At 34.4% G+C, this 17503-nt stretch overlaps 2 protein-coding genes across 2 annotated transcripts in view; one reads left to right on the top strand and one right to left on the bottom strand.

Moving 5' to 3' along the window:
- LOC115455748 (PDF receptor) overlaps window positions 1-17503 on the top strand; it is a 94268-nt gene that overhangs the window by 24930 nt on the left and 51835 nt on the right. The window contains exon 2 of the mRNA XM_037444037.1: window positions 8792-8937. Within this exon, the coding sequence (XP_037299934.1) occupies window positions 8841-8937 (97 nt within the window). The 5' untranslated portion in view covers window positions 8792-8840. The remainder of the gene's footprint in view (window positions 1-8791; window positions 8938-17503) is intronic.
- LOC115455750 (tubulin polymerization-promoting protein homolog) lies at window positions 10910-13169 on the bottom strand. The gene is made up of 3 exons (XM_030184422.2): window positions 12981-13169; window positions 11978-12165; window positions 10910-11243 (listed from the first exon to the last, which is right to left on the bottom strand). Exons 2-3 carry the CDS (start codon window positions 12157-12159, stop codon window positions 11054-11056), a joined length of 372 nt encoding a protein of 123 aa, XP_030040282.1. The 5' UTR covers window positions 12160-12165; window positions 12981-13169; the 3' UTR covers window positions 10910-11053.

Raw genomic sequence — 17503 nt, 5'->3', positions numbered from 1 at the left:
TATAAAATAAAATACATTAAAAATATTCCAATATGGATGAATAAATATGTTACATTTAAATATTATCGACGTCGGCGCAACAAACTGATGCGGCACTGGATAGAAAAAATGTAGGCATGATAATTATATCTGCTATCCGTGTGAAGCCGGAGGAGGTCGCTAATGTTACATTAAATTTCCAAAAATCAATCAAATAATATTTTACATCGCTTATTATCCATTTAGGAAGAAATGAATCACCGTGCCGTTTCAAAATTTCCCACAAAGCACTCCATAAAAAGACTATGTAATACTACTATATATAATATGTAATACTAATGTACAATATCAATTCAATATCCGTAACACGAAAGAGGTTTTACTGGATCTTGTCCTCCTATGGGTAATGCGGCTTTGACATTTGTAGTAACCATTGCAAAAAACCTTTACAAGTTCCTCATATTAATCGCTGTCCTATTGAATATATTTTTATTACGAGGCCTTTAATCGCTTTATTAATTACTAGCTTTTGCTCGCGGCTTCGCCCGCATGAAGGAGTTAGGAGAAAAGTCTCGCTACATATTTTCTCGGGATAGAAAGTAGCTTATAATCTTCCTAGAGTCTTAAACTATCTCGACCAATTTCTTCTCGAATTTCAAAAATATCCGTTTGGTAGATTTTCAGAAAAACGATCACATGCAGACAGCAAAGAAGAACTTTGTTTTATACATCGATATATGTATTACGTACTAGATTTGGCGTTTCGAACATTTATTGTGTTTGAATTGAACTGTCATCCATTCAAACTGATTTTAGCATGGTGTCAATATTAGAGCTTTTGGATGTGTACGGAGTGGCGCTCATAATATAAAAACGCGAGTCTAACTGCAAACCTGGATGTGTATAAACATATTAGTCAAATAAGTAAAATTATTTGTTGTACAAGTGAATAAATAGATTATAACAATTTCGTTTTGGTTGCCATTTTAGTTCAGATTTTGAACAAATAGTTTATATGGAAGTACGTGTATACAGAATATACGTCAATGGTTTTATAATATGTAGAGACAGATGAACAATCTGGGTGATTCGTGTTAGGAATGGGATATGTTGCAGAGTAATAACGAACTAAGAATTTATAAACTGAATAGTTTATTTTCTATTAGCAGAGTTTACGCTATAACAGGAACACCATTTTTCTTGATATTTTTCATCTCTATGGAAACTCCAATGACATTTACAATATCAGCCAGCTAAATTGATATAATACATAGCATATTGCTGAGCTGGGGCCCGATTGCGGCTGCAATATCTCACAAATGGATATGTATTTACTTGTCTATTGTCTATGTTATATCTTAAGTTATACTGTGTGTTAATTGTAGCCTAAATAAACTTTTTTATCTATCTATCGATCTATCTACATATAAAACCTTCAACAATTCGCGAAGTTGGTGCTAATTTCATGAAGTTTTTAAAAATTAAATTACTAGCTTTTGCTCGCTGTTGCGCCCGCGTGAAGGAATTTTCCGGGATAAAAGTCCCGCTAAAAAAATATCCGATTTAATTATGTTTATGGCTCACTGTTTTGGTCATAGTGGCTTCTACATAAAAGACAAATACATGTTGTCGCGGACTTTTATTTAGAACTATTTAAGACAACCAATACTACGGTAGGTACATCATCTGTGTCTAACTCCAACGGTTTAGGCAGCGTACGTATGTATTGTTATATTATGAACAAATTACACAAAATCATTATAAATTGTAGCCTATTAGTTATTCTGATGTATAACCAATGTTACTGTAAAATTTGATTCACATCTGTTCAAATTTTTTTTCGTCAAAGAGAAATAAACATACATGCCATCCTCACAAACTTTCGCATTAATAATGTTAGTAGGAAGTTGGATTGTTAATTAATTTGTTGATTTAATCTAATACTTATATAAGAAAAAGCCTTCCATCTTTTGCGGTTTACACAATTTTTAAAAATAACAAACATGTTTTTAAAGTCGTACAAAGACGATAATGAGAAAAACGATATTAAGAATTTATATATCAATATATTGCGGATATTCACTTTACTGGGACATATGCTTTATTTTATAATTAATATTAACATTTTTGTTTACTAATAAAATGTATTCCGGAAAGTAGTAAAACCGAAGGCTATGAGAAATAGTAAAAAATTTTCTTTAAAACTTCTCAATAACGTTACATAGAGCTGTAAATCCTACTTATAATTGCGAAAGTTTGTGAGGATGGATTATGTAAATATGTTTGCTCCCCTTTCACGAAAAAACTACTGAACGGATTTGGATGAAACTTTACAGTAACATTGGTTATACATCAGAATAACACATAGGCTACATGATTTAGTGTAATTTGTCATAATATAACGATAAATATCAAGTAAGTCAGAAAAAAAATGCTATCTTGGCGTACGCTGCCTAAACCGTTGGAGTTAGACAAAGATGATGTACCGTAGGATTGGCTGTCTTAAAAAGTTCTAAATAAAGCGGCGATAGCCTAGTTGGTTGTGAAATTCTCTACTAGGAATTTTCGAAGGTGTGTGAAGTCTACCAACCCGGACTAGACCAGCGTGGTGGACTAAGGCCTATTCCCTCTCAGTAGTACACGAGGCCCGTGCCCAACAGTGGGACAGTATATAATACAGAGCTGATATTATTATTATTAGGTGGAAGCCAAAATAATGAGCCATAAATATAATTAAACATATACTTTTTTTACAATACAAATTTTAGAATATTTATCAAACTCTTACCAAAATAAATACACTTATCGCTTGAATTATTTAATGTAGATATACTTTGTCTTTACACTAATGAATAGTAATAAATTATAGAAATTTGGCCGAATAATTTAAAAGTTATTACGATATGATTGACTTGAATGTACCGCCATAAAGATTATCGATTTTCTCAAAATCTACTGAACGGATTTTATAAAGTTTCGTACGAAGATAGTTGAACCTGGGAAGGTTATAGGCTATTTTCTATCCCGGGAAAATATGTAGTGGGACTTTTATCATACAGAGGACATTTATCCAGGAAATCTCCTTCACACAGGCGAATCTGCGAGCAAAAGTTAGTCTCTTATAAATGTAACGATACGTCTATTTATCATGTTTGGTTTTCTTCATATGGAATACAAATATTCTATGTTTATCTGTAAAATTCGATACACCGATTTAAATTCTTTCATAAAACAAATCTGCGGCTGTAAGGAAGGGCAATACTTATTGCAGCTTCTGCAAATTAAGACGTGTTTGAAGATAACAAAGTACCTATTCAAATAATCAAATGCTACGTTGCGGCGCTATGAGATGGCGAGAGACTTACTACTCGGGGACAATGGAATAGGTTTTCAAAACAAGCTGTTACTCTTGCATTAGCGGTGTGAATGTTTCTGAAATTTAATATGATATAGTGCCTCCAGATAGCTGCGATAGCCTAGTTGGGTGTGGAACGGACTGAAGGGCACACACCTGTGACTTTTCTAAAAAATCATGTGCGTATTCTTTGTGTGTGTTTGTGTAAGCGGCGATAGTCTAGTTGGGGTAAGTGGCGATAGCCTAGTTGGGTGTGGAACGGACAGCCAAGACGAATGTCCCTAGGTTCAAATCCCAAGGGCACACACCTCTGACTTTTCTAAAAAAATCATGTGTGTATTCTTTGTGAATTTATCGTTCGCTTTAACGGTGAAGGAAAATATCGTGAGGAAACCTGCACATCTGAGAAGTTCTCTATAGGAATTTCGAAGGTGTGTGAAGTCTACCAATCCGCACTAGGCCAGCGTGGTGGACTAAGGCCTAATCCCTCTCAGCAGTAGAGGAGGCCCGTGCTCAGCAGTGGGCAAGTATCTAATACAGGGCTGATATTATTATTTATTATTATTATTCTTTCTGAATTTATCGTTCGCTTTGACGGTGAAGGAAAACATAGTGAGGAAACCTGCACATCTGAGAAGTTCTCTATAGGAATTTCGAAGGTGTGTGAAGTCTACCAATCCGCACTAGGCCAGCGTGGTGGACTAAGGCCTAATCCCTCTCAGTAGTAAAGGAGGCCCGTGCTCAGTAGTGGGCAAGTATATAATACAGGGCTGATATTATTATAGTGCCTCCACAATAAATAGCTCCCAGAAAATAAAATAAGGGATTAAAAAATATCTTTTAATACCATAACTAAAAAGATTTTAAAGAAAAGATACTTAATTCTAATAATACTACAAAAGAAAATCGCCCACCGCGTCTGTCTGCTTAAGCCGATAAGCTCAAAACTACCTAAAGGATTTTCATACGGTGTTTACCAACAGACGGGGTGATTCGAGAAGCTTTTTGCATATAATTAATTAATACATATACATTACACACACACACATACACATACACCACATCACGCATTTATCTACAAAGGGGTATGCAGAGGCGCAACCTTTTTAACACTATTTTGCCAAGTGCGTTCCGACTTAGGATGTGATAGGGGGCGAGCCTATCGCCATATCGGGCACAAACTCCATACTCCGGGCTGATACTGAGCAGAAAAAGCCAAATATCACTTCAGGACCTCAGAGCGCTGTCACACCGCGCATGCAGTACAACTATGCCACCGAGGAATATATAATACGATAGAAACAAATGGGGTAAAACAGGTTGTCCCAAAAAATAGGTGTCATGCAGAGGTCCAGAGATAGAGCACCCGACAGGCTATCCGAAACATCTCCATCTCTCAACTCCCAAACACCCTTTGAGAGTTGAGAGTCTGGTTAAATTTTTGACCTACCTTAGACCTACGAAGTCACCTGTTTAGATTTTTAATTTAAAGTAGAAAATTGAAGTCATAATTCATAGAAAATACGAGTAAGTTTTTCACTTTACACCAACATTTTCATCATTTTCATTATAGTTACGAAGCCGATTGTTTTTAGCAAGAAAGTACAAGTAATGTAAATTTGCATCAAAAGAATCTCGAAGAAGTCTTCTACTATTAGAAAAAAAAAAATATTGTTCAAATCGAAAATTCTCAACAATTCAGAAAAATATTCATAACTCGAAAACTATGAAAAATCGCGGAACTTTCATGGGGATGATTCGGATACCCCAAGGGTGCTCTATCTCTGGACCTCCGTTTGACATTATTTTTGGGACACTCTGTATATGCTATGCTACCGGTGTGAAATCGGGGCGGGTGGCCAATAAATAATGAACTTACAATGTAGCAACACGGAAAGGCAAACATGTACATCCAATATAATTACAGCCAGCTCTCAGCACCAAATTCTAATCAAATACTGAACGAATTTAACAGCGTATTGTTTCAAACGAGTAAAGTAATTATGTACAATTGGCTGCGTTTGACGTGAATGGCTAGTGTTTTAGTTTTAGGGTAGCTATTGAAAAATAATTAATAATGTTTATCTTAACACATATTAGGAAAAGCGCTGCAATAATATAACAATAAGGGCAGATTTATGATTTTGTTTTGTATTGGCTAATCTCTGGAACTACTCGATTTTAAAAATTATCTTCACTAATAAGAAGTCACATTACTTCTTATTGCTACAGGCGACTTTTTATCCCTGGGAAACACAAAGCGGGACTTTCATTCCGGAAAAAACTTTATAACGCGGGCGGAGCCGCGGGAAAAAAGCTACAATTATCTAGATATATGTATCTACATATATCTCGTATATTCCCATTTATAGAGTAGGCAAACGTGTAACATACGTACCCACAAACTATTCCCTTTTTAGGATATAGGATAAAATGTATTAGCTCAATATTCCAATTATTCGTCACCTATCCAAAATGCCACATGCAAATGAATGCATGGATATTAAAAATTATATTTAAGAAATCAAATTTATATATTTAAGTATACGAAAAGAAATACGCTTTGAAAATAAATAAAGCCTTACATTCTCCACCCACACCTCATACATATCACCCACGCATAAGCTTATAAGAAAAGACATAAAGGAACTGCAAGATGGAGCGAAGTCCTGATGAGAGGTTTATTATTATTAGTATCAAAGTGCATAGAGCAATGTAAGAAATAATGGCTTATTCTAACTTATTGTACTAGTAGTGGCTATATAATCGTGCGGCTGGTGCTTAAAAAGGAAAACCTGACTATAAGCATCAGCAAAATTCCATTGTCACAGAATTTAGTTTATATTATTACACCAGAATAGTGATTAGGAATTTATGTACTTATGTATGACTTTACAAATGCACGCGTGTGTGCGTGTTATTCATTCGTATTTACTTTTATTGCTATAGGCAAGGCGGTTATTTAACAGTTTGGGGAATCTTATGCTTACGTTTGGATTTAATAAAGGGAGGAAAACGACAGTGCTCTTGAATTGGAGAGGTGGAGTATTGTCTCAATATAGTGTGAATGAATATTTGCCGGACTGTCAGGACTTCACAATGTTCATATTAATCTTTTATTGGGAATAGGTATGGTTTGAAAGTGCATACCTTGAGCACCGCTCTTTGAGCACGCTCAAGTTTAATTAGAACATTTTTTTATTGCACTACCCTGTGTTGAGATACAGTAACTTAGTATAGATTGACATAGCGCGTAATAGACCATCTTAATTATGTTAGACTCAGCAACATGTCTTTGTGTTTGAATACATAGATGAGTTTGCGAACCTTACTGGACTGGTTTTCTATCTGAGAATGAAATGGTAGCCGATTATCCAGAATGACATCTAGGTAGCGCGTAGTCGATATCTGAAAAAGTATGGGGCAGTTACAGTCTGTTTTGCACCCAACTTGGTTATGGACAGTGACAATGTGAAGAGGATCCGCACTACTAATTGACGCAGTGTTCTTTATTCTGATGGTCATGTATGTAGTTTTGTCAACGTTTAGGGTCAGCAGGCTTGTTGACAGCCACTGCTTGACCATATCAAAACCAAGCTGAGCCGCTAAGAAGGTATCTCGCCAAGTTGAGCCTTTAAATGTTAGGGCTGTATTATCAGCATATGCTACTATTCTGCCATTAATCAAAGAGAGTTCACACACGTCGTTCACATACACGAGGAATAGTGTAGGACCGAGGATACTACCCTGTGGTACTGCGTATAGAACTGGAAGCTCATTGCTGATAAAATCACCCACTTTCACGCGTTGTGTTCTTTTATATTATTAATAACACATTCCCGCAAAAACCATTTATTTTCATATTCCCCCTGAGAAATATGAGGTTTTAACGTTTTTAACGCCCCAGGCACTGCACTAACAAGCCTCGTTAGCATCCGTAGATTTGTAGATTTGCGAATAGTTTATAGATTTGGTATGAGTTTCAAGCAGTCTGTTATCAAGCTTCGTTTTTATTTTATAGGTATAATTATCTTTAGTACATATTTTACTTATGAAGAGCATGACTGCATAATGGTCGGTTGTAGCAGATTGGATTACCAATGTGGTGCTTTTATATTTGGTTTTCAACATGACATGGTCGAGGCAACTTTTAAAATGTGTTCTTTTGTTATGAGATTCAAGTATTCGGTGGCTCTAGGATCATTACTATCCTCGGCTATATTGATGTTCATATCACCAATTACTATGATATTAGTATATGATAGATTATTATTAAGTTGCAGGATGTCACTGATTACAGGCTACAGGTAATTGATCTGGAATATTTAGAAGACGGTAGTGGACATCCTATGGCTTAAGTGCTGACTACGTATAGAAAGCAAACGATCCCTCTCTATATTGCCGTAGTCGCCAAGTACCCTAGTGAGTTGTACGAAGCGAATATCTAATACTGAGTGCGGGCAGTATGCACAACAAACATGAAACTGATTCTGGTTCACTTTACTAACTGGTGTTCTGGTGTAGCTGATCTGTTTCTGCTCTGTTGGAGGGAAACCCTCCGTATGTGGCCTCCAATACCTCCCCTTTAGCCACCCCTTACCTCATAACCGGTCTGATTTCTGAGTCTGTTTATTCTGGTAAACACTGGTAGGTATTGCAATACTTTAACACTGGTAAGACCATAAATTAACTCACATTATTTATAGTCCCTGTTTTTTCACACTGCCGCTCACAGACATAATAAGAATAATAAGCGCTTCGCCATGAACTTGCCCATAGACCCTTTATCAACTGTCTTCGCTCAGCTCATCGGTGTTGCCAGGTCGATAAAAAATGGAACTAAAACATATCAAATTTCGAATTCGCGATAGTCGTCGCAAATATGCAATATGCGCGTTTGCCGCGCGCGCCGTGTGGTATAGCTATTAGGTTATGTTCAGGTTATGTAGATTGAGAAAACAGTCCACTGCCAGTTTATTAACTATATACTCGACACTAATATTTAAAGAAATTGGTCATAATAACACGTTTTAACACTTTTTATTCGAGCAGCGCAAAGTGACCTTACTACACCTGATGATAAGTCGAGTGGGGTCCAATAAAATGTCTACTGACGAGAGATAATTACTTGTTGGCAGTCGACATAATTATTCCGGCCTGTAGGAACCCCGATATACACAGGCTGACACCGGAACGCGACACACTCACGAGTACGTGGGTCACGATGAAGAAAAGAACATAACGAAAACCTTGTTTGGTGCCTCGTAATACAAATATGTATAATAACTCGTGACTTCGCCACCGCGAAAACCATTCACAATAGCGGTAGTTTCTGTATTTACTTCTGACAAACATTCCAGCATCATAAACTCTTTACTCACACTCTACTAAGACTATAACGAAGATCAGCAGAAAATATAATACTTAAAATTAAATTAATAATATTTACTTTTGCAGATTTCCAGTGCCACTGATGTTCTGCGAGGGTTGTTTGTAATTAGCAAAAATGGGGGGTATACAGACCACACCCACCAACTCCCGTGAATTCGAAAAACAGACAGCAGAATGCGCCGAAAAGCACGCTGGCGTCACCCTGGACTACGGTGCGTACATGATGATCTATATAATTATTAATTTGCTGAGCATAATATGTACAATTATGTTAATAAAATTAGTCATATCAATAATATACAGTCTCGTAAAATTTCGCAAAGCTATACTTAAGTAAAACACAAATTTACTCGATTAGCTGTAAGTCAAAACCTGCCATCTTACTTCTTAATAAGATTTAAACTAAGAAACCGGTCAAACCGGTGACGTCTTTGACATCTGTTTAAACAATTCTTAAGCACCTCTTAATGCTAAAACAAGTTTATAAGTAAGACTGATAGTGTTGAAGTTTAACGCACAAACTTCAGTTCAATCACATCCACCCTTACTGCTTTTATCCTCGGAAGGGTAGACAGAGGCGCAACTGGTGCACATTCATCAGGCGTGTGTATTCCGTATGTAATAGAAAGCGAGCCAATCATCATATCGAGCATAAAATCCAGTCTCCAGGCTAATACTGATTAGAAGACCCAATATCACATTGTCAGACCCGGAGATCGAACCCGATGTCTTAGCATTGTAATCGTACTGGAATACAACTACACTACATAGGCAATCAATATTCAATTAAAAATCATAAATATTGTCTTATTTTACTGATTTTATTTAAGTTTATAATTATATTATTTATGCGTTACCACTGGAAATGGGGTAAGTGCGCCTGTGTAAAAAAAAAACGCCAATATGAAACATTATAAAGAAAACACTCACTTTAGTCCATAGAGAAATAAGTTTTACTCGCATTGCTCTTGGATAATTTTTAATCACTCAATATTATAACAAACTATGGCTGTCAAATCAAATTCGGGGTAAGTGCGCCATATATATGTAAATCAGGGCTTGAAAACATTTTAGATTTTTTTTGATATATAAAAAATTTTGCTATGTTAGAGTTTTGTGTGCGGATATGTTGGAATAAAAAAATGGTAGCACTAATATAAAATCTATTTTATTTCTAAAAACTAAAAAAAACATACAAAAATGTAGGAATTAACAATTTTGAATGCGTTATAACTCAATTACTTAGAATTTGGCCTTATGACATTTGATATGTTTTAGCTGCATTATATCCAGATAACGTGCCTGATCGAACAGTTGCAACCTATTCACGTAAAGTTGCTCTAGACCAAGGTATTTCAGTTTTTCTTTTGTAAAAACGAATTAACTAATACGCCCTTTTATTTAAGTCGGCTCAAAACAAAATACCTTGAGTACAAAAATTCTGCTGGTAAGTATGACATTTTAATAATAATAATTCATATTAGTAAAACTTATTCTCAAAAATGGTGGGTTATATATGGTTCCGGGGCAAGTGCGCCATACGACTACTAACTGTGGCGCACTTGCCCTACTCGACAATTTTTAGGTACATTTTTTCGCATTGCTAAAAAATCCTTTATTTTAGTATATATAAATAAAATTCAGGCAGGAAGTTAAAATAAACGGTTTAAACTTTGTATTCACCTTACTGGTTTACAGAAATATGTTAAATATCTTGAAATATTTGATGTTATCTTTCACGGGGTCATCTCGGTTTACAGGTCTAAATGACACTTAAAATAAAATGGCGAATAAATCGTATTAAAATGAACATAGCCATTTATGTTTTTTAGTGGAACTGTATTTCCGTTAGTGGCATAGATGTAAGATTGCGGTAATTGTATAACATCAATAGTTCTCGATTTTTTTAGGGTATGTGCACTTACCCCGTCGTCGGCGCACTTGCCCCACCTCACCTTACGTAAAATGTAGGTAGATACTGTAACTTTGACTTTTCGGATGACCTATACCTCAGTCCGCATTGTGACCACGAAGGCTGCAATCTTCGAAAGGTCGTGAGAAAATTATAATACTTACTTATATAAAAATAAATGAAATCCGCAAAATAGTTTTATTCAATGTTTTACATTCGCGTAAAACAAATTGTTTTTCCATGACTCTATTATATTATCAATATTTATAAATTCAGAAATCACAAATAATAACGGCATAATATTATTATTACTTAATCAAATTAATTATTATTTTAATGTAACACAATGGAACTCTGCGAAGCTAACTAAATAAACAAATTCCTCTACAGTCTACGGTAATTAAAATATTCTATAATTAAAAGATAGACTTTTCCTTAGGTTGGTAGGTATCAAAGAACTCTCTGTACTGCGGTATGTTCACAGCAGATGCTCCGGGATTGCCGCAGTTAGTCATTGTAGTCTCTACAAATTCTTGATCTAAACTTCTGTACTCGCAAAAATCCGTCAAGAATTCGTGCCATTCATTAAAGTTGAGTTCGGTTTTACTGTAAAATACATAACTTTTACTTACATAACTATTAATGTTGTTCGCGGCTTCGCTTGCGTGGAAATCCTTTCCCGCTAAAAGAATTATTAAATTACTGAAACGATTCTTAGCGCATTTTGTACGACGTCAGTGAGATCTATTTAAAAACAAGATTAAAAATATTTTTTTTCCATGAGAGCAAATTATCAAGATAAAATATAGCCTATGTTAATCCAGGACGCGGTCTAACAGCATGCCAAAATTTATCCAAATCTGTTCAGCTGCTTCTGCTTGCACTTCTAACAAACTAAATTTTACCATTTCATCTATCCCTTTCTTATATTCCTTGGTTGAAATGAAGGTCGTTCTAATAGGTTTTTCATTCGTGATTACTAATTGAAATATACGCATTACGCACACTAGATACTATGTTTTTTTAGTATATTCTTTCATTCATTTCTACATATACAATAATATAAAAATGAATCCCTATTTCCCTTGGTCACGTCATCATGCGTGTGTTGTGTTTGTTATTGTCAGGAGAAGGTTCTTATGAAAGAAAAAATTCAAAAAATGGCGCGAAAAAATTGAAAATTTAAGAATACTTTACGAGAATATATATTTTATATAACTGTTAATTGTTCGAAATAACTGTCAGCGATTGACAGAATGCGCGCTGCAAATTCATAGTTAAGACGGGACAACGTCTGTCGGGTCAGCTAGTATAAAATAATACTATATTAGATATCTAACCAGAACTTCCACCAAAGGATTCCGGTGTCAATCATAGTGACCTTCCTGTCATCGATAAGTTTACTCTGCCGCATCCAATAATCTGATCGGTACAAAGTGATCGTAGAACCATCCCTCTTGTTGTCCATGAAACGGGCGAACTCGCAGAACTGGCTCTCTAATGTTGCAGCTTCTTCATCCATACTTCGCTACAAAAACGTTTAACAGTATAGTTAGTTACTCATAGTTACTTAGAAGTCTTTGCTTAAATATATTATTGTTATGGTTATTTAACACCAATTATTTTAGGATAATAAAAAAATGGTAAAATATTGAATAATTGTTACAATTTGAATAGATTAAAAATAATTTTACCAAAAAATTAAACAGCCTTCAAAAGCCACTCAAAACCAAAAAATAATTTCACATGACAGGTAATAAATATATATATTCACCTCGAATTAATAACATCCTCCTTTTTTGAAGTCGGTTAAAAATAATAAGCTCGTAATACTCATATCAATTCACGACTACGTCTTTCATTAATAACACAATATTCTACTACAAAATCTCACGAAACCATATTTTTTCTATATTTTTAGTACCACTAGCTTACAAAGACCTAACACTACCTATACTTACTCGTACATACTAGATTTCGCTTGCAGCTCCGACTACGTAATAAAGTTTTTCCGGGATAAAAGCCCGGCTTTATTTTATTCTGTTATTAGCGTGGGACCAAATGGAGCCAATATTTTAAGTTAGACTTCTAGCAACACAACTGTTAAACTGCATTCAATTCTATGCAATAATTTTTACATTTACAGATAAAACAATCTAAAAACTGTTTTAGCTTCTGCCGCTGTAATAAACACCACCATATTAGTTTTTCTTCAAGATCTATTATTATAGATACAGACACCGTCCGGTTACAATTTTATTACAATATAATATGTATTACTCTTTAATATTTATACACGAGGATTATTGTTTCCTGGCCGTGTTTGTAGTTATATGTACTTACGTAATAGTATTTTACACTTTCAAATATATTGTTATCACGACGTCGGGATATAACAAACTCAGAACAAATTACAAATTACTGCAACGGTTAAAGAGAATTATAATATATGCAAATTGCAAGGATCAGAATGACTGTCAAACTTGACATCCATTTCAATTATGAAGAATAAAAAGCATAGATAAAGCAAAAAACAATTCCTAGGTCATCATACGCTACGTTCATAGTTTATATAGTTTGAACCTCAGATTGAACGTAGGTTCGCGGTCAGATACTTGATTCAAACGGCATTTTATTATAAAATATTTATTAAGCGTATTAATAAAGCTCTGGATTTAAACAATTAAATTAGTATGTATGTAATTTAAATACATTTAAGCATATATGTAAAACAGTTAGAAACTTATAGCGGAATGTCTAGTTGCGACAAGCTCCTGTCACATGGATAATGCTATAAGTTGCAACACGACTAACGCTATCTCAAATGGACGGTATCGTAAGCCCAGGGCCCTTATTCTGTATGATAGTGTAAACGCGTAACGCGGCCGTGTCATGTTATCTTCGAGAAATGTGCGTGGAATGGTATTCTGTAAGCCAAATTTCTATAGTCCTAAACATGATGCGTTGTGTTACGTGCTTGTTACGCACTGTCAAAATATCGTGCGGGATAGAGAATAAGGCCCCTGATTGTTCCGTTAAAATTAATTTTGAACTTGCTTTTTGAACCGGCTCTTTCGGTTTGTTTTGGTGGGTTAAAAATAAAAATAAATTTGTAAATTATAGCAGAATATGTTTCTTAGAGACAGTGTTAGTATTTGTCTATGAATATTCAAATATCAGTCTAATAATTCTAAAGGTTACGCGAACCATCTGATGGTGACCACCTATGATATGAGTCAATTCCCTTCCAGCCCAATTTCAACGGCGTCTTCAGCCATCTCCGTTAATAAAGTAATAAATTAAATATAATTATATTAAAATACTAAAAGAAATAAAAATAGGAATAAATGTCAAACAATCAAAATCGTATGACAGTAAATTGCGTAAAATAAGAGCAGTCCTAACCTTAGGCCGTTAGTTCGTCGACTACTGCCACCGCATTAACGTGATGATAAACTATGGGATAGAAAATAATGGAATTCAAAAAAATACCATTTCAATCCTTACGGCATAATAAAAGCTTATGGTATCGATCCATCCGAAATAGCCAGATCCACGGCGGTGCTTGCGTTAGCTACTCGCAAAATCGAAACTTATAAAAGGCTTATCATAGGGATTACTTTAATTAGTAGAAAAAACATTTATTAGGAACGAGGAAGGTTGTAAACAGTAAACAAACAAATAAGACCCGTCTATTTTATGATTTAGCTACGGCTTAATTTAACGTATAATAATATGTGAAAAAATATTCATCATCAATTTATTTCCAATACACATATTTCCATTTTCAATGCTAATATAGATAGGTAATACTAATACTAGTGATTTTAAGAAGGTCGAGTGTTCTGAGGCTAGGGTGTAAGATTTTAGAAATTACTCCTGTGGAAAATATAATAGTAATCGATCTTACCCACAGATGTGGATAAGCTACCTTGTCGATATAAGTATATTATTACTACACAAATAGTTTTGCTATTTAAATTATTTTCATCAATATCATATTTGTATACATATTACATAAAGTAGAAAGTATTTTATAAAATATTGTAAATAAACCTTTTTTTGTTAATTACTAACAATTATCTTGTACTTTACAATTTTTGGATAAAAATAGTTTTTTCTCAAAACTATCATTATATTGGTTTATTCCCTTTTGCGTTAATAGGTCCAACTGTAGATCGATAGAACATGAAGTGCAGACCATAGCAATCTATTACCATAAAGATAAAAAAAAAATGTTTATCGTTATTTTAACATGATTTTGTTAACAATACAGAATCCGCCAAAAATCAAAAAAAAAATCCCTTCGCCGCTGGTGACATCAACTTGCCAAATGTCTGCGTAATGCGCGGAACTAAGTGGACTAACTCCTCTCGTGAGTATAGGAGCCCTGTGTCCAATTAGTGGACAATTTGTAATACAAATCTATTATTTTTTTTTATAAAATTTAAAGTAAGAATGTTAAAATAAAATGGTTTATAACAGGATTTGGCATTCCTACAGAGCGGTAACAAGGGACCTTTGTATTTTTTGGTTACAATATAAATTAACGTGCTATTGAGGAGGTCACGATGGAGTGGACGCGGCGCGCCGGAGGATAGCGGAGGGGCGCACGGATCGCGAATAACCTGGAGGGTGAATGCGATCGTTGTCGTGGTAACACGTCGGGAAATAACACCGGATTCATACAACTGCTTGTATTTATATTGTTCAGCACAATTATCATGCTATCGGAATTAACGGTCGTCGACATACTTTTGAATATCTGTATATTGATCCGACATTTCTTAGACTTGTAATAGGTAATGCCTTCTAAAACTGGTTTGAGTTCGGAAAAATCTATTATTATTAGATGATTACTTCCTCAAAAGTTACACTTCAAAGCGCCTGTGCCTGCTTAGATATATTTAGAATATTTTGTTAACTTCTTTATTCACTCAATGAATTTATATTTAGATATTATTATCTGCTCTATAATTTCCGCCATCTCCTTGTTCTTTTACACTAGGCCAGTGCCTAGTGTTGCTTAAAGACTTAGAATAATTATCTTTAATTCTATTCTTATAAATTACAAAATGAGTTTACTGCCAATATAAATACAGGAATGGATTTACAAAAGACCGTTTTTAGTTTCGAAAACTTAGGCATCCGCGTACGTCCCATAATCGTCCTACTAACTATCTAGTTAAAAACCAACATTATGGGAAATTCTTTTCAAAGATTACCTTTTGCCACTCACATTAAATAACATAATTTATACTTAAGTGCAAGAGATGAAACCCATTAACGTCGCATCCACATTAAAAATTGCAAAAATTTCTAAAATCCATACCGTTCGACAATGAAAGGCAGACGATGCAAACACACATATAGGTATAGGCATACAAACACGGGGGTGAATTCGAGTAACCCAGACAACAGTCTGACACACGTACCACTACGTACAGTAGCCTGCCAATATCACAGTCTGCGTTCCCGATGCAAGTTTGACGTATGAAATGAAAATATGTACTTAAATGAATTCTTACCACTCGAGGGTAGTTACTTGTTTGCTATTTTGTTTATTTATATAAATACGTGTCGGCTTTGATACGAGTAGAAATTATTAATTTCGTCGTTCTTTTAAAATTTTATTATGTGGATATTAAACCATGTGACGTAATATAGTATTACTAATTCATTTTTTTACTATTTTATTTAAATATATCGTAGTCTCAGTAAGAATATTATTAACAAATAACAAAATGATTTTTTTAACACAAAATATGTTTTTGGTTTTGGTCCGTGAGGAGAATCACATCTATACGAAATTATATTACACTACTATAATTGATTCAAAATGGTAGTTTGCGTCTAAAATGCGCCTAATTAGTACTTTTTAAAGGTATAAAGTATAATTTTCTATTCATAGAAGTATAACGTAATTGTATTATACTCATTTCTTATTCCTTAATTTTCACGCCGCACGGTTCTCAAAGCTCTCCTCAGCCACGGTAAGGTAAGAGTGCTAAGATAGCACGATGCCTCTTCAAACAGGGACGATTTTGCAACGTTGAGCCGAAAAATTTGATGAGCCATACATATCTGAAAATATAAAAATGTCATCAAATGATAATTTGTACCTACTTAATGCATATTTTTTATATTTACAGAAAAGAGAATAATCGATTTTACAATGCAGAACACAGTATAGGTTATATCGATTCCATAGACCGTTTCCAGAAACATAAATTGAGTTCCAAGTAACAAATAAAAAGTTGTCAAATATTGTTCCGAACTTAATTAAATACTGGCACTACACAAAATACTGACTACTTATTATAAAATACAGAAAACAATATTTTACAGAGCTGCGCATCTCCGTTTCAATTAGTAAGACTACTTTCACCATGGAGCAGGATTCACTACGCTTAACTTTTACACGGACATGTTAATTAAATCCCGTTTGCTTTGTACAAAGTATGAAGTACGAACACAGCAAAGTAACTCCATTGCACCTGATTGTGAGTGGAGTGAGATGTAAATAAAATGTCGACTGACTGATAAACTCCTAACCCAACAACACAATAATACCGGCCTATTAAAACTAGATATACATAGACTCATTAATAAGTCCCGCCACTGTTACTAACTCATAATATCATAATGTTATCATACATTTTATTATATATGGAAGCTATGTAACCCACAATCGTATTGACAGTTGCTAAGTTCAGCAGTGAACTCACTAAAAATAATAATGATAACGAATTGAATGATAATTGAATTTTATTTACGATGCACATTTAAAATTGCAGAGCATAACGTAATATTATATTCACTTAAATTTTATTCAGTACAAAAAATATATGATATTGCTCGAAAAT

The sequence above is a fragment of the Manduca sexta genome, chromosome 27 (assembly GCF_014839805.1).
Source record: "Manduca sexta isolate Smith_Timp_Sample1 chromosome 27, JHU_Msex_v1.0, whole genome shotgun sequence".
NCBI lineage: Eukaryota > Metazoa > Arthropoda > Insecta > Lepidoptera > Sphingidae > Manduca > Manduca sexta.
This window is presented reverse-complemented; position numbering and strand designations above follow the sequence as displayed.

What these genes read in the sequence shown, in the direction of transcription:
- LOC115455750 (XM_030184422.2), bottom strand. Translation starts at nt 12,159, where the DNA reads ATGGATGAAGAAGCTGCAACATTAGAGAGCCAGTTCTGCGAGTTCGCC. An exon ending in ATCCTTTGGTGGAAGTTCTG is followed by an intron (nt 11,244 to 11,977) that starts GTTAGATATCTA and finishes TGTATTTTACAG; the next exon opens with TAAAACCGAACTCAACTTTA.